This window comes from Amblyraja radiata, chromosome 1, assembly GCF_010909765.2.
Source record: "Amblyraja radiata isolate CabotCenter1 chromosome 1, sAmbRad1.1.pri, whole genome shotgun sequence".
Taxonomy (NCBI): domain Eukaryota; kingdom Metazoa; phylum Chordata; class Chondrichthyes; order Rajiformes; family Rajidae; genus Amblyraja; species Amblyraja radiata.
Genome location: NC_045956.1, coordinates 127022739 through 127047838, shown reverse-complemented (window position 1 = coordinate 127047838; position 25100 = coordinate 127022739). Strand labels below are relative to the sequence as shown.

Below are 25100 nucleotides of genomic sequence, written 5' to 3'. Positions count from 1 at the left end.
TATGAGGTTGCTTTGGCAAGTAAGGTGAAAGTAAATCCAAAGGGTTTCTACAGCTATATTAATAGCAAAAGGATAACGAGGGATAAAATTGGTCCATTGGAGAAACAGAGTGGGCAGCTATCTGCAGAGCCAAAAGAGATGGGGGAGATATTGAACAATTTATTTTCTTCGGTATTCACCAAGGAGAAGGATATTGAATTATGTGAGGTAAGGGAAACGAGTAGAGTAGTTATGGATACTATGAGTTTCAAAGTAAAAGAAGTACTGACACTTTTGAAAAATATAAATGTGGATAAGTCTCCAGGTCCTGACAGGATATTCCCTAGGACATTGAGGGAAGTTAGTGTAGAAATAGCCGGGGCTATGACAGAAATATTTCAAATGTCATTAAAAACGGGAATAGTCCCCGAGGATTGGCGTACTGCGCATGTTGTTCCATTGTTTAAAAGGGGTTCTAAGAGTAAACCTAACAATTATAGACCTGTTAGTTTGACTTCAGTGGTGGGCAAATTAATGGAAAAGATACTTAGAGATAATGTATATAAGCATCTGGATAAACAGGGTCTGATTAGGAACAGTCAACATGGATTTGTGCCTGGAAGGTCATGTTTGACTAATCTTCTTGAATTTTTTGAAGAGGTTACTAGGGAAATTGACGAGGGTAAAGCAGTGGATGTTGTCTATATGGACTTTAGTAAGGCCTTTGACAAGGTTCCTCATGGAAGGTTGGTTAAGAAGGTTAAACTGTTGGGTATAAATGCAGGAATAGCAAGATGGATTCAGCATTGGCTGAATGGGAGAAGCCAGAGGGTAATGGTGGATGACTGTTTGTCGGGTTGGAGGCAGGTGACTAGTGGGGTGCCTCAGGGATCTGTGTTGGGTCCTTTGTTGTTTGTCATGTACATCAATGATCTGGATGAAGGGGTGGTAAATTGGATTAGTAAGTATGCAGATGATACCAAGATAGGGGGTGTTGTGGATAATGAAGAGGATTTCCAAAGTCTACAGAGTGATTTAGGCCATTTGGAGAAATGGGCTGAAAGATGGCAGATGGAGTTTAATGCTGATAAATGTGAGGTGTTACACCTTGGCAGGACAAATCAAAATAGGACGTACATGATAAATGGTAGGGAATTGAAGAATACAGTTGAACAGAGGGATCTGGGAATAACCGTGCATAGTTCCTTGAAGGTGGAATCTCATATAGATAGGGTGGTAAAGAAAGCTTTTGGTATGCTAGCCTTTATAAATCAGAGCATTGAGTATAGAATCTGGGATGTAATGTTAAAATTGTACAAGGCATTGGTGAGACCAAATCTGGAGTATGGTGTACAATTTTGGTCGCCCAATTATAGGAAGGATGTCAACTAAATAGAGAGAGTACAGAGGAGATTTACTAGAATGTTGCCTGGGTTTCAACAACTAAGTTACAGAGATAGGTTGAATAAGTTAGGTCTTTATTCTCTGGAGCGCAGAAGGTTAAGGGGGGACTTGATAGAGGTCTTTAAAATGATGAGAGGGATAGACAGAGTTGATGTGATCAAGCTTTTCCCTTTGAGAATAGGGAAGCTTCAAACAAGAGGACATGACTTCAGAATTAAGGGACAGAAGTTTAGGGGTAACATGAGGGGGAACTTCTTTACTCAGAGAGTGGTAGCGGTGTGGAATGAGCTTCCAGTGGAAGTGGTGGCGGCAGGTTCGTTGGTATCATTTTAAAATAAATTGGATAGGCATATGGATGAGAAGGGAATGGAGGGTTATGGTATGAGTGCAGGCAGGTGGGACTAAGGGAAAAAAATTGTTCGGCGCGGACTTGTAGGGCCGAGATGGCCTGTTTCCGTGCTGTAATTGTTATATGGTTATATGGTTATATGGGGCGTGGCCTTCAGGAGAGAGAATATCAACTTTTTTAAACACTAATAACTCTTTTATTTTTCATTGATGGGAAAAATCCTCTTGTCCTGCGCAGTGGAGGGGGACTCTGAGTAAGATGGCCAAAAGTCAATATACAGAACAACAGGAAGTGGTCAAGATCAGACTTTTAGTAATATAGATAAGAGGTCTGTAAAGAGTAGATTTTCCCAGGGTAAGGCAGAGGAACAACTACAGGACTGTTTGGAGTCTGTAGACTGGGCAATGTTCAAGGACTCGGCAACGGACTTGAACGAATACGTCACAGTGGTTACAGACTTCATTAAGAAATGTGTGGAGGACTGAATCCCTACAAAAACTTTCGGCCTGTTTCCCAATCGGAAACCTTGGATGAACTTTGAGATCCGCACTCTTCTGAAGACCAGACACCGGGCATTCATGTCTGATGATACAGTGGTCTACAAGAAGTCCAGATGTGACCTTGGTAAGGCCATCAAAAAGACCAAAAGGGACCTGCTCCAAACTGGAGGATGAGACAAACGTTCAGCAGCTGTGGCGGGGCCTGAATGCAATCACCTCCTACATGGTGAAATCAGGAGGCAGTTCGTATGTCGGCGAAACATCACTCCCTGATGAGCTCAATGTGCATTCCCGAGCCCCCATTTGCTGTGATGGTATTTCAGTCTCATTCACAGAGGCCGATGTCAGGATATCCTTCAGAGGGGTGAACCTTCGAAAAGTGCCTGGACCTGATGGTATACCTGGTCGTGTCCAAAAAACCTGTGCGGACCAACTGGCTGGAGGTTTTACGGACTTTTTCAACCTCTCACTTCTGAGGTCTGAGGTCCCCACCTGCTTCAAAAGGGCATCAATTATGCCAGTGCCCAAGAAGAGTAAGGTGAAGTGCCTCAATGACTATCGACCTGTGGCACTAACGCCTGTGGTGATGAATTGCTTTGAGAGGCTGATCATGGCACAAATCAACTCCTACCTCGACAAAAACCTGGACCCACTGCAGTTCGCTTACCGCCACAACAGATCAATGGTGGATGCGATCTCGCTGGCCCTCCACTCCGCTCTGGACCACTTGGACAACAAAAACTCAAATGTCAGGCTGTTATTCATCGATTACAGCTCGGCATTTAACACAATCATCCCCTCCAAGCTGGTTACCAAACTTACAGAACTGGGTCTCTGCGCATCCCTCTGCAATTGGATCCTCGACTTCCTCATTCACAGACCACAATCTGTTCGTATTGGTGGAAATGTGTCAGCCTCGATAACAATCAGCACGGGAGCACCTCAAGGCTGCGTGCTCAGCCCCCTGCTGTACTCACTCTATACTCATGACTGCGTAGCCAGTCACAGTGCGAACTCCATCATCATCATGGGAACCCACAGCCCCATCTATATCAACGGGTCGATGGTTGAAAGGGTCAAGAGCTTCAAATTCCTGGGCGTGTACATCTCTGAAGATCTCTCCTGGTCCGAGAAAACTAATGCATTTATCAAGAAAGCTCATCAGCGCCTCTACTTCCTGAGAAGATTACGGAGTGTCGGTTTGTCAAGGAAGACTCTCTCTAACTTCTACAGGTGCACAGTAGAGAGCATGCTGACCGGTTGCATCGTGGCTTGGTTCGGCAATTTGAGCGCCCTGGAGAGGAAAAGACTACAAAAAGTAGTAAACACTGCCCAGTCCATCATCGGCTCTGACCTTCCTTCCATCGAGGGGATTTATCGCAGTCGCTGCCTCAAAAAGGCTGGCAGCATCATCAAAGATCCACACCATCCTGGCCACACACTCATCTCCCTGCTACCTTCAGGTAGAAGGCACAGGAGCCTGAAGACTGCAACAACCAGGTTCAGGAATAGCTACTTCCCCACAGCTATCAGGCTATTAAACCTGGCTCGAACAAAACTCTGATTATTAATAACCCATTTTCTGTTATTTGCACTTTATCAGTTTATTTATTCATGTGTGTATATATTTATATTATGGTATATGGACACATTGATCTGTTTTGTAGTAAATGCCTACTATGTTCTGTGTGCTGAAGCAAAGCAAGAATTTCATTGTCCTATACAGGAATACATGACAATAAACTCACTTGAACTTGAACTTGAACTTGAACTTTATTGTCATCTTGCAAAGCAACAGTTGTACAGTGCAAAATGAGAAGACGTTTCCCAGGGAATACTGGAGCATCGCACATGAAACTTAAAACATTTCACACATAATAACAATCAAAACAATCCAGTCCCTGATGAAACAGTATAAATAGTTAAAAGCAGGTAAAACAGCAACATTAAAATACAGTAAAAACAATCATGTCCAGGGCAGCTGATTTGAGTGGCCAGTGCTAGAGTTATTAAAATGTCCGTGCAAAGCCGCAGAATCAGGTGACTATGAGTACAGAGTGGCTGTTTAGCAGCCTCACAGCCTGTGGCAGGAAGCTGTTTAGCAGTCTTGTAGTCCGGGTTTTGATGCTACGGTATCTCTTGCCTGATGTGTGTGGAGGGGGTGCAGTTTGTCCTTAGATATACTCAGAGCTTTTTTCAGGCAGCGGCGTACTAGTTTCTGATTTTGTGATGTATAATAATACATCATCTGCATATAAAGAAATGTTATTAACTGTGTCTTTAGTATTGTACCCATAAATTTCCAGATGAGCTCTTATACTTTCTGCAAGTGGTTCAATAGCTAAACCAAATAGAAACGGAGATAGTTGGCATCCTTGTCTACAACCTCTAGATAGATTGAATTTAGGTGATAACATTTGATTTGTCAATATTCTGGCTGATGGATTAGTATATTGGAGTTTAACCCATATACAAAACTTCTCACCCAATTGAAATGTTTCCATCACAGAAAAGAGATAAGGCCATTCTACCTGATCAAATGATTTTTCAGCATCTAACGAGATGACTGCTAAATCTACATTAGCTATTCTATTTGAGTATATTATATTAAACAATCGTCTCAAGTTATAGAATTAATAGCATTTTGGGATAAAACCTGTTTGATCAGGATGTATTAATTTATGAATTACTAAACTTAATCTGTGGGCTAAGATTTTTGTTAATATCTGATCGGTATTTAAAAGAGCTATTGCTCTATATGAGCCAGGGTCTTCAAGATCTTTATCAATTTTTGGTATGTGTTATTGTTGATTCATTTAAAGTTTCTGGCAATACCTGCTGTGTAAAAGCATAATTATATAATGTCTGTAGGGATGGACAGATCAAATCATTCAATTTAGACCATCCATTTTTCAAGGATCTAATGAACTCTTCGATATCTTACATTGAAATTTCAGCACCTAATAATTCTCTCTCTCTCAGATCAAATCCAGAAAGATTACATTTCTTTAAGAATGTTTCCATTCTTATAGTACAATCTGTTTTTTTGGCTGAATAAAGTGTCTGATAATATTTCAAAAATCTGTCATTGATGTCCTTAGGCAATGATAGTGTTTCTCCCGTATCTGATCTAATTTTATGAATTGTTTTTTTCTGATCTAACTTGCGAAGTTGACGCTAGCAATATTTGTGGTTTATCACCAAATTCAAATTGTAATTGTTTAGTATGTTGATAAAGTTTTATAATTTAGTCTGAATATGTGTAATTTAGATTATATTTAAGTGCAGCAATTTTGTTGTGTTTTATCATAGAAGGAGCTATCGCATTTTCAATATCTAATTGCTTTATTTCCATTTCTAGTTCATATTGTTTATCTCGGCTCTTTTTATTATGAAAGGCTTGGGAGGAGATAAGCGCTCCTCGTACAAATGGTTTAAATGTTTCCCACAGAAGGGAGACAGGTGTTTCTGGGAGATTGTTCGTCTGAAAAAACATATTAATCTGTGGTGTGAGGTATTCGCAGCACGCTTTATCATTTAAAATTTGAGGGTTGAGTCTCCAGTGTATCTGCTTCTAATCTATACCTTTTAATTTAACCATGAATGTTAAAGGTGCATGATCCGAAATTATAATATTGTGATATTTTGAATTGTATGTATATGGAATAAGTTTGGAGTCCACTAAAAAATAGTAAATTCTTGAGTAAGTTTTATGTACTGGTGAGTAAACTGAATATTCTTGTCCAGTAGGATTTTCTATTCTCCAGACATCTTTAATAATGGTAGTATTAATATATGAATATAATAATTCACTTGCCTTGGATTTTATTTTCCTTTGCCTTGATGATCAATCCAAATAAGGGTCTAATGTGCAAGTTAAGTCTCCACCGATTACAGATTGTATTGTGTAAGTTCCGGAATAGCATTAAGTGTTTTCTTAAAAAACAGTGGGTTATCAAAATGTGGACCATATACATTAAGGAAAATTACTTTTTCTGAATATAATTCAACCACCAATATAATATATCTACCATCATTATCCGTAATAGTGGACACATGTTTAAAAGGTATACTCTTATGGATTAAAATTGCAACCCCTCTAGACTTATGGGAGAATGAGGAATGATACGTTTTGGCAATCTATTTTGTTTTCAGTCTATGTTGTGCTTCATTTTTAACATGAGTTTCTTGAAGGAATATTATATCAGCTTTGAGTGATTTTAAGTGTGCTAATACTTTACCTCTCTTGATTGGTTCATTAATACACTTGACATTCCAATTACAAAATGTAATTCCTTCCCCCCCGATTTTCATATTAACATCTTATGGATAGGGTGGCTTGTAAAGAAGCAAATGGTTCAACACCTTGAATCTGGTATTCCACCCGAACACACATTAGATAAATTTTAAATTTGATAGATCTTCATCTCGAACATATCTCCTTAAAAAAAATCTTATAATTAAATTTAACATTTATATAATTAAAATTAAAATTAAATTAAATTAAATTTCTTTATTTATATAGCACATTTTTAGTCAACTTGCATTGACCCCAAAGTGCTTCACATAATTACATCCACACACACAGGCAAAGGTGGGTGAAGTGTCTTGCCCAAGGACACACACAGGCAAAGGTGGGTGAAGTGTCTTGCCCAAGGACACAACGACAGTATGCACTCCAAGCGGGATTCGAACCAGCTACCTTCCGGTTGCCAGCCGAACACTTAGCCCATTGTGCCATCTGTCTAAGATAAAACTAAGATAGATAGATAGAAAGTTAGTAATGCGCTAAAATGATAGAAAAATTACAACTACAGTAAGTGTTAATTGCCACACTAGCTAGACTAGAATTCTAAGGACTTCCGTAGCCTTGTTAAAAAAATAATACTAGTTTCGTATTTTAAAAGACAAAAAAATCTCAGTAATAACAATTATAAAAGGGAAGGGAAAAAAAAGAGAGAATTAGGTCTGAAGGATTTTTAATCCAGTGATGGGGAATTTTTTATTAGTCAAACGTATGTTTAAAAATATTAGTCCAATATTAGTCAATTATTAGTCAATTATTAACAATTATTTTTTTAAAATAGAATAAAATGAAATTCCTGCGATAGGTATTGAATATATATTTTATTTGTAACTCTAAAAATAACTTAATCATAATAATTAATAATAGTTAGTATTCATTAGTAATATTTACTACTAAAAATAATAGTAGTTGTAAATTAATAACAAGATAACTGCTCAACTATCATTTAAGTATAACAACTTAAAGTTCAAATTGTTCTCCACCAAGTGTTGACCCCGTGAAGATGTTGTTCATCACTCCAATGATTTCTCATTGCCCTGGACAAACTCAAATGCTTTCTTGTGATCGGTAAAGAAGTGTTCCTTATGCTTGTTGGTAACTCGGAGTTTTGCAGGATACAACAGTCCAAATCTTAGGTCTGAAATTTTCCTGAGAATCCCTCTTGTCTCGTTGAAAAGCGCTCTTCTCTTGACAACCTCTGCAGGATAGTCTCTGAAAATACGGATATTGTCGCCTTCAAATGATAGGTTACTGATGCCAGCAATTTTCGACAAAATGTCTTCCATAACGTGGTCATAATGCACCTTCAGTATCAGATGTCTTGGGGGGGCATTAGGGTTCTGATGTGGTCTCAATGCCCAATGTGAACGATCCAGTAGATGCTCTTTATCTAAATTTAAAACTTTTTGTAGAAGATCGGCAGCAAATTCACAAGGGTTTTTATTTCCCTCTCTGCCCTCTTTGATTCCCATTATTCTCAAGCTCTGACGTTTCGAACATCCCTCCAAATCAATACATTTTTCAGAGTTTTTATTCAATAATTCTGATAAGCGCTTGGTCACTTTCCCGCAATTTGACTTTGTGGCAGTTCGGTTGTGTGAGAACTTGCTCAATGATTTCCAGATGTTAAACCATGCCCTCTGTGAATATCAGTAGGTCATCCTGGTTGCACACACAGTGCGGAATGCCTTGTAACATTTTGTCCATGACAGACTGAAACATTTTCGGGGAGGATTTCAAACCATAGGGCAGCTTTGTAAATGAATACAAGCCCTTATGTGTGTTGATAGTCAAGTACTGCTGACTTTCCTTGTCGACATTGAATTGGGCGTAATCATGGGACAAATCCAGTTTCTTAAAGCCTCTTGCGTACAGATCTTGCGAGGTTGGTAACGGATATTGTTCGTCATCAACGGCATGGTTGATTATGACTTTGCAGTCACCACATCGTCGAACAGTTTTGTCGGCCTTGGGTACGGCCACAATTGACGTTGCCCAGTTACTCTGGTCTGTCTTCATGAGTATGCCATTCCGCTCTAATCTGTCGAGTTCTTTCTCCACTTGTTGCTTTAGTGCATATGGTACAGGTCTTGGTCGACAATATACAGGTCTCACATCTTGCTTATGTCGAATGTGTGCAGAGTACGCCGTTATTCCCCTGTAACTGTCAGCAATAATGTTTGCATGTTTGTTTTTGACGATTTCAAGACATGATTTGGACAAATTGACGCTGAAAATGTTCTTTCAGTCTAAATCGATTCTACTCAGCCAATCCATTCCAAGGAGGGTTGGTTTATTTCTGTAGCCACTATGATGGGCAGTGTTACTGACTGACCATTATGCTGAACTTTACAGTTCATTTGTCCACATGTCTCCAAAACTTTGCCCGAGTAGTTTCTCAGCTTGACCCTACTCTCAAACAATGGTATCTGTGGGAACTTTGTTTCGTACAGGTCTCTGCTCATGACCAAACAATCTGCTGCCGTGCCAATACACATATCGATTAACTGTTCATTTATCAATAGTTTAGTTCGAAAGTCCTTGCCTTGGCTGGTTGGAGGCTTATCGATGTTGGATGTATAAATGGTGTACAGCCCAAGTTCATTTACATCTGGGTTCACCTTCAGGTTGTGAACTCCTCTCTGGTGTTGTCGCTTGATTCCCGCAGGTTGGTGGTTTCCTGTTTTAAGCTTGGCCCGACATGCTGAGGCGATATGGCCTTTCTTCTGGCAGTTATAGCACTTGGCCATTTTGAACTGACAAAATTGGGATGAGTGATTACCATTGCAACGATAACAACTGGCTGAACCCGGCTTCCCACCATACTTTGGTTTTGGTTTAGCGCTTCTAGGTTTGGCCATAGCCATATAACCATATAACAATTACAGCACGGAAACAGGCCATCTCGACCCCTCTAGTCATAGGCACTTCCTTGTGACTGTAAACGGCCATGCAGTCCGTGGTGAGCGAAACTCGCGAACATTCTTTGATGCCATCTCCATTGTGGTAGCAATCTTGCATGTTTTCTCGAATGTGAGATCAGTAGTGTTCATGAGTTTGGACCACTAGACCACAAACAGTTCTGTCGCGTAGTGTGCGGCCCAGAATGGTTCCAAAGTTACAGTGTAAAGTTACGTTTTTCAAGGCAACAATGTACTCATTGCTTGTTTCATTCTGCTTCTGGTTTCTAGTTTATACAAATGTATAGCATTCTGCAATTTAAAGAGGCTTTGGGTTGAAGTCCTCCTCCAACTTCTTTATAATAACCATATAACCATATAACCATATAACAATTACAGCACGGAAACAGGCCATCTCGACCCTTCTAGTATGTGCTGAACACATAATCTCCTCTAGTCCCATATACCTGCGCTCAGACCATAACCCTCCATTCCTTTCCAATCCATATAACTATCCAATTTATTTTTAAATGATAAAAACGAACCTGCCTCCACCACCTTCACTGTCATTGAATGGCAAGTCTTTTGCCTTTATGGGTGCAAGGAGATTCACGAGTGTATCGTACACTTCAGGACCAACCTCCGTGAGCAGAATCGCTTTAATGCGTTCGCAAACGGCCTTACTTGTTTCAGTCACTCTCTCTTCTTCACCACTAATTTCCATTATATTGTTTGCCGTGAAAAACATGTTTGCTCTCTCCATATAGGAGCTGAATGGCTCTCTTGAATGGCCGTGGTGGATCGAAGGGCCGTATGGCATATTCCTGTACTTATTTTCTATGTTTCTATGCTTGAGTATATGGCAATAAAACTCGACCACTTCATTTTTCATCCCAACATTTAAGAAACAGTTACTGATACATGGATAGGACAGGTTTGGAGGGATCTGGACCAAAATCAGGTAGTGTAGCTGGGACATGTTGGCGGGTGTGGGCAAGTTGCACCGAAGGGCCTGTTTTCACACTGTATCACTCTATGACTACATTATACCTCCACCATGCACGAATGCTTCAAACACAAGTGGTTGAGTTTTATTGCCATATACTCAAGCATTGAAACATAGAAAATAGGTGCAGGAATAGGCCATTCGGCCTTTAAGCCACCACTGCCATTTAATATGATCATCGCTGTTCACCTAAAATCTTTCCTGCTTTTTCCCCATATCCCTTGATTTTGCTAGCCCCAAGAACTAAATTTAACTCTCTCTTGAAAACATCCGGTGAATTGGCCTCCACTGCCTCCTGTGGCAAAGAATTCCACAGATTCACAACTCTCTGTGTGAAGGTTCAATTGTTGGGTATTAATGGTGGAGTAGCAAGATGGATTCAACAGTGGCTGAATGGGAGATGCCAGAGAGTAATGGTGGATGGTTGTTTGTCAGGTTGGAGGCCAGTGACTAGTGGGGTGCCACAGGGATCTGTGTTGGGTCCACTGTTGTTTGCCATGTACATCAATGATCTGGATGATGGTGTGGTAAATTGGATTAGTAAGTATGCAGATGATACTAAGATAGGTGGGGTTGTGGATAATGAAGTAGATTTTCAAAGTCTACAGAGAGATTTATGCCAGTTGGAAGAGTGGGCTGAAAGATGGCAGATGGAGTTTAATGCTGATAAGTGTGAGGTGCTACATCTTGGCAGGACAAACCAAAATAGGATGTACATGGTAAATGGTAAGGAATTGAAGAATGCAGGTGAACAGAGGGATCTGGGAATAACTGTGCACAGTTCCCTGAAAGTGGAATCTCATGTAGATAGGGTGGTAAAGCAAGCTTTTGGTGTGCTGGCCTTTATAAATCAGAGCATTGAGTATAGAAGTTGGGATGTAATGTTAAAATTGTACAAGGCATTGGTCGCCTAATTATAGGAGGATGTCAACAAAATAGAGAGAGTACAGAGGAGATTTACTAGAATGGTGCCTGTGTTTCAGCAACTAAGTTACAGAGAAAGGTTGACCAAGTTAGGGCTTTATTCTTTGGAGCGCAGAAGGTTCAGGGGGGACTTGATAGAGGTCTTTAAAATGATGAGAGGGATAGACAGAGTTGACGTGGATAAGCTTTTCCCACTGAGAGTAGGGAAGATTCAAACAAGGGGACATGACTTGAGAATTAAGGGACAGAAGTTTAGGGGTAACATGAGGGGGAACTTCTTTACTCAGAGAGTGGTGGCTGTGTGGAATGAGCTTCCAGTGAAGGTGGTGGAGGCAGGTTCATTTTTATCATTTAAAAATAAATTGGATAGTTATATGGATGGGAAAGGAATGGAGGGTTATGGTCTGAGCGCAGGTATATGGGACTAGGGGAGAATACGTGTTCGGCACGGACTAGAAGGGTCGAGATGCTGCTTTCCGTGCTGTAATTGTTATATGGTTATATGGTTTACATGAAAAAAGTTTGTCCTCTTCTCAGTCCTAACTGGCCTACCCTTTATTCTTAAACTGTGGCTCCTGGTTCTGAACTCCCCCAACATCGGGAACATTTTTCCTGCAGATACAGTAAATGAAAATCTAGCAGGCAAGCAGGATGCTTTCTCCAACCACCCCCATTTGAAGGCCACTATCTTCTACCATTTCTACCCAGAGCTTGGTACTTACCTCCAGCAGCCACTGGTTGTCCTCCAGGATGCATCGAGCCGCAGCTTGATCCATGCCGGTCACCTGGGCGAATTCGGCACAGATACTCTCACGGCAGTGGCGCAACGCTTCCGATGCCTTCGATGGCCTTGGACTCTTGCACTGAGTCTGCTCCATGCCCGGAGCTACAGCAAACACTCACCAGCCCCGGCTCCCTGTTCGCATCTGTCCCCGCCGCTGCTTCTGCTTCCATCCCTCCCTCAGCCCGGGCTCGCCAACACCCATGCAGTTGATATGAGTTTTTACATTTTCATTGATCACAGAATTTCTCACAACAGAGCGTGAGAAATTTGTGATCAGCATGAGAGCATGAGAATTTGGCAAAATGCGTGATTGTCATGCTCAATGCGTGAGAGTTGGCAGGCCTGATGGGGGTTGGGGCCGGAGGAAAGTAGGTGAGTGGACGGAGGCCGAAGCGATGTCTGGTATGGTGGTGGTGAGTGGTCAGGGAGGAGGGGAGCATGAGGACTATAGTGTGGTTTGGGAAGAGCTGGGGTAACATGGTTTGAGGGGGGAGGGGAAGACCCAGTGGAACAACCAGTGAAATTCCCAGTGTTGGGGGGGAGGGGGGGGGGGGGGAACGCAGCACAGTTAGACCCTGGCACAGTTAGATGCAGAGTCTGCAGCGTGGAGACTTTAGGCCCGGTGCTGAGCCTGGGACTCAGGTAGGGCGACGGCTGCGGCCTGCTGGAGGGCGGTGGAGTGGCGAAGGTCGGGAAAGGCTCAGCATTATATCCTTGTTCTGTGGAACTGTGGCTAAAAAGAAGTAGCACATGTGTTTTGCCTTTTGAGAATTTAGCATGTTCCAATGCAGCTTAACTTTTTTCTTCAAATAACACCATTGGTATTTTTATGCCTATGTGAGGAGCTAAACTGAGCCAGAGTTTAACACCTCATGTGAAAGGCGATATCACACCAATGCAGAGCTCATTTGTATTACACTGGACCGGTTGATGTCGATTACTGACCCTGGGTTAATGTGGAAGTGAAAGAGAAAGATTATATGGACACAGAGAACTGCAGATGCTAGGTATTGCTCAATATGACACAAATTACAGGAGCAACTCAGCAGGTCAGGCAGAATCTCTGCAATGCATGGATAGGTGAAGTTTTGGGTCGAGACCCTTCTTCTGACTCATAGATGATATGAAGTGCATTGCATTTGAACTGAAACTGATCTTGTCAACATGGACAGGATTTCTAGGAGCCGTTGCAGGTCAGTTGTGGTCAGAAACTGGAAATCTGATGACATTGCATCTTACCATTGGCATTGGTCCAATCAACGTCCCTCTCCTTTCATTCTAACTAACACACATCAGATCACAGCTGATCCATACACCTTATGGATCATGGATTTTGATGAGTGCTCTCTACAATCTTCTGACTTTTATGGACAAAAAGCTGCCAGTTTAGTAATGCCATTTCAATTGGACTATTTTCTTTTGAAATTAAGCCACAATAAAGTGGTTTATTGAGTCGATGGTTTCTCAAAATTAATGCTAGTTTTCGGCATCATTTATTATACATTCATGCAGGCTTGAATAAATATGTCCCGTGTGCCATCAGGTTATTGGAACGGAATTTCAAGCAACATGTAACATCTGACACACGGTACTCTCATCAGTGAGATTGCAGTCTTGACCTCCTCTCACCTAATTAGAGACCTTTAACTATCTTTAGTGTTCTTTATCGGACTTTATCTTGCACTAAATGTTGTACCCATTAGCTGTGCACTCTGGACGGCTTGATTATGATCATGCATTGTCTTTTCTTTGACTGGATAACATGCGAACAAATGCCTTTTACCTTCCCTCAGTACAAGTGACAATAATAAGCTAAACTAAACTAAACTAAAGACCAACCATTTGTGAAACCCCTAACATTTGATTATATGTTCTGGTTTGCTCTGAGCCTGCCACATGGTTTACAGTGAATAAAGATTAGAAAATTTGCAAATCCAGCCTATCACCAGGATGCAACTAACATAAATTAACCACTCCCCACTGAGTTTATTATAAATTACGCGAGAACGTTTGGCATCATTTAGTGTGTGATTGCACAAGAAGAAAGATGAAACTACTGTACAATCTGTATGTTTTGCTAATTGTCATCTTTCTAAGTCCAGCCTGTAAGTAACAAAATAAGGAATATTTAACCTTATTGTATTCATGTTATAATTTATTTCAGTAAAGGTGTTACTTGTAAGTGGTGATGTTCCCATGTTTCTGCTGCACTTGCTTCCTATGTGGTCCAAGTTGCAGCGTAGGAGTGCTGATTAAGGAACCGGTATTGCTCATTTCTAACAGCATTTGAGAAGATGGTAGTGAGACACTTGTTTGAGGTGCTGAAAACATTTGTTGGTTATTTCTACAGTGCAGAATTGTGTGGATTTAGACCTTGTGAAGAAGTAAGCATGGCAATATATTTGCTAATCCAGGATGGTGTGTGATTTGGAATGAAAATGTATTACTGCTCTTGCTGCATTCATCCTCTTTGCTGATAGAGGTCAGAACTTTCAGATCTGCTGTTGGAAAAAAACTGACTTTGCAAAAAGACTTTGCGGAAGTCCAGAACAAGGGGTCACAGTTTAAGAATAAGGGGGAAATCTTTTAGGACCGAGATGAGAAAAACATTTTTCACACAGAGAGTGGTCAACCTCTGGAATTCTCTGCCACAGAAGGTAGTTGAGGCCAGTTCATTGGCTATATTTAAGAGGGAGTTAGATGTGGCCCTTGTGGCTAAAGGGATCAGGGGGTATGGAGAGAAGGCAGGTACGGGATACTGAGTTGGATGATTTTCTATGTTTCTAAAAGTTACAATCTGCAGGCACAATGAGCCTGGTGGAGGAGGGTGTATGTCTGGGGGGTTGGATCGCCTATGAATCAAGTCTGTTCCTTTCCTGGAAGGTGCCATGATTTTTGACTGTTGTTGGAACATTTGTGCTGCAAGTAAGTTGAGAGCCTGATAACCCGTTCCCGACTTGTAGATGGCAGAAAGGAACTGAGAGAGTGCTTAAGTATGATTGTGCTTTTGTATAGTAAGGTTTTTACTGAACTGTATGCAACAAAGAAATTTCATTGCACCTAGGTACATGTGACAATAAAGTACCTTTGGACCATTAGTCGGAAGTTCAACCTCTGAGCCTTACCCTTATAACCATACCATATTTTGTCCAATTTGGTTTCTGGTTCTGTCACTGAATTTCAAAGATAAACGGTAACGTTCCCTCTTCTCAGATTGGTCATTGCCAAACGCTCGTGAGGTGAAATGAAATTTGCCACTTGTCTGTCCAAAGCTGTGTGCTATAAAATTCTTGATGAATGTAAGTACAGGCTATTTCATTGCATGAAGAAGGGGAATTCAACTCCACCTTTCTTAATCATCAGTGGACATTGTAATGAAATCTCACTTCAACTCTTTTGGAAAGTTCTAGTTATATTACTGGTTACATAACATAATGTTCAATTCATCTTGTAAAGATCTATTCAGAATAATTCATCGATCATTTTATCCGTAATCTTGTTAGGGGTGGACAATAAATGCTGGCCTTGTCAGTTATCTTCAGAGCCTGAATATGAAAAAAAAAGTTCAATATCTTTTATTTGTTCCAGATCATGGAGATGAAATTATTGGAGGTCATGATGCTGTACCTCATTCAAGACCCTATATGGCATCCCTCCAAAGGTTGAAGTGGTGGCAACGGCAGTATGAACATTATTGTTGAGGGGTTTTGATCAACCGTGAATGGGTTCTATCTGCAGCTCACTGTGAAATGTAAGCTCTACTGTGTATGAATGAAAATTTACTTTAATATGTGATCAATTCCTAATCCTAGCCTGTGTGGAATTATCACGTTCCACTGTTTGGTCATGTCTTCATTAATATGTAGATCGCCAGTTTAATGCATGTTTTGTGTTAGAAAGACTCAATTTGAATGGTCACTTATGCAATACCTATTTCAGACCCATGATTTCAGTACTTTAAGGGTATTACTTACAAGCAATTTGTTTTGATGGGTACATTAATGACTTTTAATTAAGAGCAAAGTCTTGGCTTATCATTGGGTACGGATCACCCCTTGGAAGTTGCACATTTGTTACATTTGTTAACTACCAAATATGATGTGGTATATATATATATATATCTTATATTTCCACGAATTTCAATATTTAATGGTTGGCTTCCTGATGAATTTCTGAAAATGGCCTTTTAAAAAAAAGTATAATTATGTTTATTTTTGCTTGGCAGAAAAGATTGCATCATTGCTGGAAAACGGAAGCTTCGAGTGGTTCTTGGTGCACATTCTCTTTCGGGATATGAGTCGAGTAAACAAATATTTCATATCAAGAGACAGATTCCCCATCCAGAATTCCGTGGTAATACTATGGAAAATGACATCATGCTGCTGGAAGTATGAATTTTCTTTCTAATCTGTATACAGTGCTCTGAACCCTTAATTTGTTCATTAGCAATGTTTAATTTCACAAAAGAATATGTCTTCGATGTATTGGGGGAATGATTTTTCAGATTACTTACGATGATATCTAGGATGCCGTTTGGCACGGGGAAACCAGAGTTAACCTTGTCCTCCTCCTTTCGGCATGTCAGGAAGTTTTTCAGCAAGGATCATTAGAATGATCATTTGATGGGTTTTTCCCCCTACTTTTAGTCTACCACAACCTGACCAGGTGTAGGATGTAGCACATAGAACAACATTGCACAGGAACAGGTCGTTTGGTGCCGGACATGGTACTTACTAAACCTAAACCTTTTTAACTGCACATGCTCCATATCCCTCCAGTCCCTGCATATCTATGAGTCTGTCTAAAAACACCACTATCATACCTGCATCCACCACCACCCCTTGCACTGTGTTTCAGGCACCCACCACTTTCTGTGTAAAAGAAACTTGTATTAGTCGCATATGAGATCAGATGTCTCTGTGTGAGTGTGGAGCCATCTTGGTCTAATGGTGCACTGAACTGATGAGGAAATGTTCCTTTTATAGTCAAGGAAATTTAACATTTCAAATTAAAGAATTGATCGGATAGAAGTTCCTGAAGAAAATTTCTGCATCAACATATCCTGATCTTCAAATGAGATCAAGAAATGTTCTGAATTACATATCCTTATTCTTATCTCTATTCCAAGAAAACACCTCCAGTTTCCAGCTGCAGGAGTGTTCCATAGAGCTTGGATCAATCTTGTAATATTAATCTCTAGAATATCTAATTTTTTGCCAACAATCAATCTGCGTTCAGTCTCAGCAGATCCCAGCAGGAATATGAGGGGTCAATTTTAAGCAAGCCACCTAGAGAAGAAAGGAACATATTGTATCATTTACATGTTTTACTCTGCCTTATTGTACAGTTCACTGAAGGCATTGGAAAGTAAAATGATACAATTTGGGAAGTCGAGACGATCGAGTAAAGTAAAATTCTTTATTTTAAACGATAATAAAGCCAAACAGCCAAACTAACGAAGCTCCTTCAATCAGGGTGGAGCTTGAATGAATGCTTGATTTGATTTGATTTGTTTATTTGTTCCGAACAAGTAAAGACATAAATAGGAATAAATAACAACAACAAAATCGAAATAGTCAAACAATTGGACATTCCAGGCAATATTTGCAAAGCAATGAAAAGCATAAAGCAAAATTTAAATGTCCAACACTTTTTCTTTACAAGCTCGAAAAGGAGTGAGAAGAAGAATAACTTATTTAATCTCACCCCTTCTCCCTAAACCCTTCTTCCATATTTAATAATTAATTAATTAATCATAATAATACCCCAGACAATTTTTGGAGATGCACACAGACATATATATACATACAACTGATATGCACATACAAGTAATATGTATGAAGTAACCAAAAAACATAAATAAATAATAAATAAAATAATAAATAAACATTAACCCCTGCTTGTCAACCAACCCCTTCATCCCTGTACCTTGTGAAAAAAAGTTTTTTGTATGTCATTTTGAACTGGTTCATGTTTGGACATTGCTTTAACTCCACATTCAAACTGTTCCACAATCCTACTCCACAGACCGAAATACAAAAAGTTTTTCTGGTCGTGCGGACTCTTTGTACCTTAAAATTAAATATTCTTCTTAAATTATAACCTCCCACTCGCTCATTGAATAATTTTTGTATATTTCCAGGTAAGTTTTTATTTTTGGCCCTAAACATTATCTGTGCTGTTTTAAATGCAACCAAATCTTCTAATTTTAATAATTTTGACTGTAAGAATAATGGATTAGTGTGACCCAGATACCTGACATTGTGAATAATACGTATTGCTCTTTTTTGCAGAATAGTTAATGAATGTAGCGAACTTTTATAGTTATTGCCCCAGACTTCTGCACAGTAATTTAAATAGGGTAAGATTAGTTGTTACGACTCCCGAATGCAAGTACTTCAGAGCCACGTAACACAAGTCAAAAACCAGGTTCAGGTTCAAAAAACAGTTTTAATTATTCACTGGAACACAAAACTCAAACCTGATATAAACAACCCAGTCAGGGATATGGATAAACCGACAAACAATTTAACAATGCTCCAGCCAGCCACACCATGGGCCGTCGAACCGGAGATTCCAAAACCTGCCCAAAGAGATACAACCCTGAAACCAAAATACACGAAAACTCTAAGGTCAGCCCTTATCCGTCCCAATACAATATCTGATAACAAGGAATGGTGAAAATACACAAAGCTCTATGCCATGTGGTCCGGCTGCCTCGGCCCCCACCAACAGACTGCTCATCAGTCAGGGTCTACGACGAAGAGAAGGATCCTGGGAAGTTCTCGTATTTATACTTCAGATGAGTCACCCGTCACCTGACGCAGCTGGGCCAATCGGGTACAGGAGCCTTTAACCCCTCGATTCCAGACTCACAGCCACGAGGCCTGTACTTGGGATAGAAACAGAGAAGTAAGTACATAGCATTCACCAGGGGGGGGAAGCGCCTAACATTAGTGAACAGTAGAGAATGCGGAATAATTTGTGATCCAGAACCTGCTTAACTTTGTGTAATACAGAAATGCTTTTTGACAGTTTGGATTGTACATGTTTAATGTGTGATTTCCAGCTGATTCTATCATCCATTATAACCCCAAGAAATTTATTTTCATGAACTCGTTCAATTTCAACCCCATTTATCTTTATATTTGCTTGTGTATTTGTTCTGCAATTGCCAAGTAACATTATTTTGGTTTTGCTCAAGTTTAATGATATTTTGTTCCTGTCAAACCATGTTTTCAGTTTGCCCATTTCTTTTGTTATTTTATCCAGTAGTTGTTTTAAATTCTCCCCAGAACAAAAATATTTGTGTTGTCTGCAAACAAGACCAGCCTCAAGGCATTGGACACATTACAAATGTCGTTTATATACATGATGAATAGTTTTGGACCCAACACTGACCCCTAGGGGACACCACAAGCAATGTCCAAGCATGTAGAACTGTAGCTGCCCAGCTTCACAAACTGTTGCCTGTTACTTAAATAGCTTTTTATCCAATCCAGTACTAGACCTCTGATGCCATACCTTTCTAATTTTTTTAATAAAAAAACATGATTGATCGTATCAAATGCTTTCTTTATATCAATAAATATCCCAGCTGCATATAGTTTATTGTCAATAGCGTTTGTGATATCTTCAATTGATTCTATTATTGCAAGTGATGTTGATCTGTTTGATCTGAATCTATATTGACTTTCAGTGATTAGTTTATGCTTTTCTACAAATATGTCTAGTCTATTGTTGAACATTTTTTCTAGTATTTTGGAGAATTGAGGGAGTAAAGAAACAGGTCTGTAGTTTGTGAAATGATGCTTGTTCCCAGTTTTGTATATTGGTATGACTTTTACTATTTTCATTTTGATTGGAAAAGTACCGGTTTGGAAAGATAAATTACAGATGAATGTTAGAGGTTTGGAAATCCCCTCAATGACCATCTTAACTAACAACATGTCAATGTCGTTGAAATCAGTAGACATTTTGTTTTTATATGTTTTAACAATGTCCAACAGTTCTTTTTCATCTACTGCCATAAGAAACATAGAGCAGGAATTTCTCTCCAATAAATTCTCAGGAGTTTCTCCAGATGTCCCTGGATCAGGGATTTGTTTAGCCAGGTCTGGTCCAACATTTACAAAAAAATTATTAAAGCTATTAGCTACATCCTCCATATTATAATTTTCATTGTCCTTATCAATAAAATGCTTTACCTAAAGCCAGCGAAAACACTCCCGCGATCACGTGACCCTGCCAGCCAATAGCGAGGGTTTGTGATCCCCTGGCCACCACTAGGTGCTACTACAAAAGCCAGCCATATTTGTTTGAATCAAATTTATTTGATGGAAAATAATTCTTTATTTTCCCAGGTGAGTTAATTTATAACAAGACCCATAATATCAGTTACTCAGCAGCTCAAAATGCAAACAAAATGGCGGCAAACAAAATGGTGGCACACAAAATGGTGGCACACAAAATGGTGGCAAACAAAATGCTATTTGAGGAAGCAACCTAAAGAAAAGCAAAGCGACACATAGCAAGATTATAAGTATATTTAAGATCATCCGGTGAAAAGGTCATAACTGATAGGAGCAGAATTAGGCCATTCGGCCCATTAAATTTACTCCGCCATTGAATCATGGCTGATCTATCTCTCCCTCCTAACCCCATTCTCCTGCCTTCTCCCCATGACTCCCGACACCCGCACTAATCAAGAATCTATCTATCTCTGCCTTAAAAATATCCATTGAGTTGGTTCCACAGAAAGTCATAGAAAATAAATGACATGACAACAGTGCAACTAAATTAATTGTTGACTGCTTTACCATTCTATCTGTAATATGTTCCAGATTAATGACATTCAATCTAGATTATTTCTTAATCATCGTTAAAAAAGCATCCAAAAAGTGTCGAAAGATTTGGATTCCCAGCTTTATATTTCCATCAATTACTTTGTTCATTTTCAGTCTGATATGATATTTTTTGAGTAAAACAGCCATAGCTAACTTTGACTAATTAGAGTTTACTTGTTAACAAAGAAAGATTTAGATAGTGAAGAACCTTGAAGGGGTGGCACAATAGTGTAGCTGGGAGAGCTGCTGTTCACATCACCAGAGGCCTGGATTATATTCTGACCTCAGGTGCTGTCTTTGTGGAGTTTGCACGTTTTCCTTGGGACCATGTGAGTTTCATCCAGATAGTTTAGTTGATATTTTAGTTTAGTTTAGTTTAGTTTCGAGATACAGCGTAGAAACAGGCTCTTCGGGCCCACTGTCCGCACCGACCTGCGATTCCCACACATTAACACTACACGACACACAATAGGGACAATTTTACATTTACACCAAGCCAATTAATCAACAAATCTGTAGGTCTTTAGAGTGCGGAAGGAAGCCAAAGATTCCGATCCCCGAAAACCCATGCATGTCATGGGGAGAATGTAAAAATTCCGTACAGACAAGCACCCATAGTCACGATCGAACCCGGGTCTCTGGCGCTGTAGGGCAGCAGCTCTACCATTACGCCACCTTGTCGCCAACCCGTTACTTCATTTTCCCCCCATTTCCCAAAGATGTGTGCATTTGTAGGTTAATTGGCCTCTGTAAATTGTCCCGAGTGTGTCGGGAGTGTCTGCGAAAATGAGTTAAACTAGCGTGAATGGATGATCGATGTGGACTTGGTGAACTGAAGAGCATTTCCATGCTGAATCTTTCACTCAATCAATCAATTAATCAATCAATCAATCAATCAATCAATCAATCAGAAATAGTATTGGGTAGGCTAATGGGACTGAAGGATGATAAATCCCCTGGGCCTGATGGTTTGCATCCCAGGGTCCCCAGGGAGGTGGCTCTAGAAATAGTGGACGCATTGGGATCATTTTCCACTGTTCAATAGATTCAAGATCAGTTCCTGTGGATTGGAGGATAGCTAATGTTATCCCACTTTTCAAGAAAGGAGCGAGAGAGAAAACGGGGAATTACAGACCAGTTAGCCTGAATTCGGTGGTGGGAAAAATGCTGGAGTCAATTATTAAAGAGGTAATAATGGGGCATTTAGATAGCAGTAAAAGGATTAGTCCAAGTCAACATGGATTTATGAAAGGGAAATCATGCTTGACTAATCTTCTGGAATTTTTTGAGGATGTGACAAGTAAAATGGATGAAGCGGTGCCAGTGGATGTAGTGTATCTAGACTTTCAGAAAGCCTTTGATAAGGTCCCGCACGGGAGTCTGGTGACTAAAATTAGAGCACATGGAATTGGGGGCAGGGTGTTGACATGGATAGAAAATTGGTTGGCAGACCGGAGGAAAAGAGTAGGAGTGAACGGGTCCTTTTCAGAATGGCAGGCAGTGGCGAGTGGAGTGCCGCAAGGCTCGGTGTTGGGGCCGCAACTGTTTACCATATATATTAATGATTTGGAAGAGGGAATTAGGAGCAACACTAGCACGTTTGCGGATGACACAAAGCTGGGTGGCAGTGTGAACTGTGAAGAGGATGTTAGGAGGTTGCAGGGTGACCTGGACATGTTGAATGAGTGGGCAGATGCGTGGCAGATGCAGTATAATATAGATAAATGTGAGGTTATCCAGTTTGGCGGCAAAAACAAGGGGGCAGATCCTTGAACATCGGTCACTGAAAGTTGGCGTGCTCGTGCAGCAGGCAGTGAAGAAAGCTAATGGAATGTTGGCCTTCATAACAAGAGGATTTCAGTATAGGAGTAAAGAGGTTCTTCTGCAGTTGTACAGGGCTCTGGTGAGACCACATCTGGTGTATTGTGTACAGTTTTGGTCCTAATTTGAGGAAATACATCCTTGTGATGAGGCAGTGTAGTGTAGGTTCACGTGGGATGGCGGGACTGTCATATGAGGAAAGATTGAAAAGACTAGGCTTGTATTCACTGGAGTTTAGAAGGATGAAGGGTTATCTTATAGAAATATATACATTTATAAAAGGACTGGACAAGCTAGATGCAGGAAAAATGTTCCTAATGTTGGGCGAGTCCAGAACCAGGGGCCACAGTCTTAAAGTAAAGGGGAGGTCATTTAAGACTGAGGTGAGAAAAAACTTTTTCACCCAGAGAGTTGTGAATTTATGGAATTCCCTGCCACAGAGGGCAGTGGAGGCCAAATCACTGGATGGATTTAAGAGAGAGTTAGATAGAGCTCCAGGGGCTAGTGGAGGCAAGGGATAGGGGGAGAAGGCGGGCACGGGATATTGATTGGGGACGATCAGCCATGATCACAATGAATGGCGGTGCTGGCTCGAAGGGCCGAATGGCCTCCTCCTGCACCTATTTTCTATGTTTCTATGTAATCAATCAATCAATCGATCAATCGACCAATCATCGGCGACAGTAACGTAGGAATTATGAACATCAGCTGCACAAATATTTTCATGTATCACATGAAGGGTAAATTGACATTACATTTTATGGTCAATTTTTCTTGTCTCGTTGATCATCTGAAAAAGAAACATTTCTTTCTGCAAAGGACAGAACCTCAGCAAATGAAGTACTTAAATGGGGAAACCAACAAACCTCTTTTGATTAGAGCAATAGTTTAAGATATTCTTCACTCTTTGAAGAATAAGAATAAATCATTATTGTATCACAGCTGGAGAATAATGCAATGATCAACAATGATGTGGATGTGCTCAAACTACCTGGAGGAATGGCCGATGATCTGAAGCCTGGAACTTCCTGCTTAGTTGCAGGATGGGGAAAAACAAGTAATGGATTTCCATCTGACACACTTCAAGAGGTGACAATAGAAGTAATAGATCGTAAAACATGCAACAGCGAGGACTATTACAATCACAAACCTGAAGTAACCCAGAACATGATCTGTGCAGGTGACAGTGAAGGCAGAGGAGATTCGTGCCAGGTGAGTGTGCTGTGTAGCATTGTTATCAGTAAAATGACCATAAAGCTATCAGAGTGTGTGTAAAAGCCCAAATGGTTCACTGGTGCCTTCCATAGATTGAAACATTCCATCCATCCTCACACTGGCCTTAGCCTGACATTATTGTAGCTTGTTTTTGTAAATGTTTTTTTAAATAGCTGAACAATAATATCCTCTCAAGGAAACTGTTCCACTTAAAGACTCTTTGTGAATTTGCTTAGGCACATATGCTCCAGGTTGTAAAATCACCATCTCCTCAAACCAGCTGGGCACGGGTCATAAATATAGCATTGTGATGTGTTTTCAGACTGAAAGTTGGTGATGTGTTATTTTATCTGACTCTACTGAATTGTCATCTTTATTGTTTTCTCTTCCAGGGTGATTCAGGTGGTCCTTTGCTTTGCAATGGAAAGTACGTCGGGATTGTGTCCTTTGGCATAGGATGTGCAGATCCCAAAAAGCCTGGAGTTTACACTTTTGTTTCTGATAAATACCTTTGTTGGATTTGGAAAACCATTGCCATGCAGGCTTACAATATGACCGATGGAGGGCTGTGTTGAGTAATCAGCGCGCTACTTCACTTGCTTTACTACCTATGATGCTCAATCAATTTGCTTAGATAACCAGCATGCTTCCATCTATATCTCGAGTACATTGTGTAACATTTTACCACAAAATGCAATAAAAACTAGAATTGTGAAATCCCCTGTTCTCTGAAGTAAGATTTATAGGTTGTGAAAACGAACTGAATGAGTGAATTAATTAATTAATAGTTTATTGTCGCATGTGCCAAGCCACAGTGAAATTATTTGCTTGCATACCACATAAAGGGCGCTGCCAAAGTGGAGTGGATTGGCTGAAGGAAGCCTTTCACCGAGGTGAGTATACTTTGGGAGATTTAAAAAGAGAGGCAAGTCAGCCCGGGGTAATTACCTTGAACGTTGCAGAGAAGCAGCAGCCAGACCAGCGAATGAGTGGATTGGCTGAGATCCTAATTAGATGTGGATATCAATCAATCAATCAATCAATCAATCAATCAATCAATCAATCA

At 40.2% G+C, this 25100-nt stretch overlaps 1 protein-coding gene across 1 annotated transcript; it reads left to right on the top strand.

Annotated features, from left to right (window-relative positions):
• The first annotated feature begins 15873 nt into the window (after nt 1–15873).
• On the top strand, nt 15874–24745 carry LOC116982824 (granzyme A-like). The gene is made up of 4 exons (XM_033036349.1): nt 15874–15896; nt 16378–16540; nt 23762–24031; nt 24427–24745. The coding sequence occupies exons 1-4, from the start codon at nt 15874–15876 to the stop codon at nt 24607–24609; spliced, it is 639 nt and encodes a 212-aa protein (XP_032892240.1). The 3' UTR covers nt 24610–24745.
• The last annotated feature ends 355 nt before the right edge of the window (nt 24746–25100 follow it).

Coding starts and splice junctions, on each gene's coding strand:
- LOC116982824 (XM_033036349.1), top strand. CDS start 15,874: ATGGGTTCTATCTGCAGCTCACT. Junction 15,897..16,377: donor GGTTCTATCTGCAGCTCACT/GTGAAATGTAAG, acceptor TTTGCTTGGCAG/AAAAGATTGCATCATTGCTG. Junction 16,541..23,761: donor ATGACATCATGCTGCTGGAA/GTATGAATTTTC, acceptor ATTGTATCACAG/CTGGAGAATAATGCAATGAT.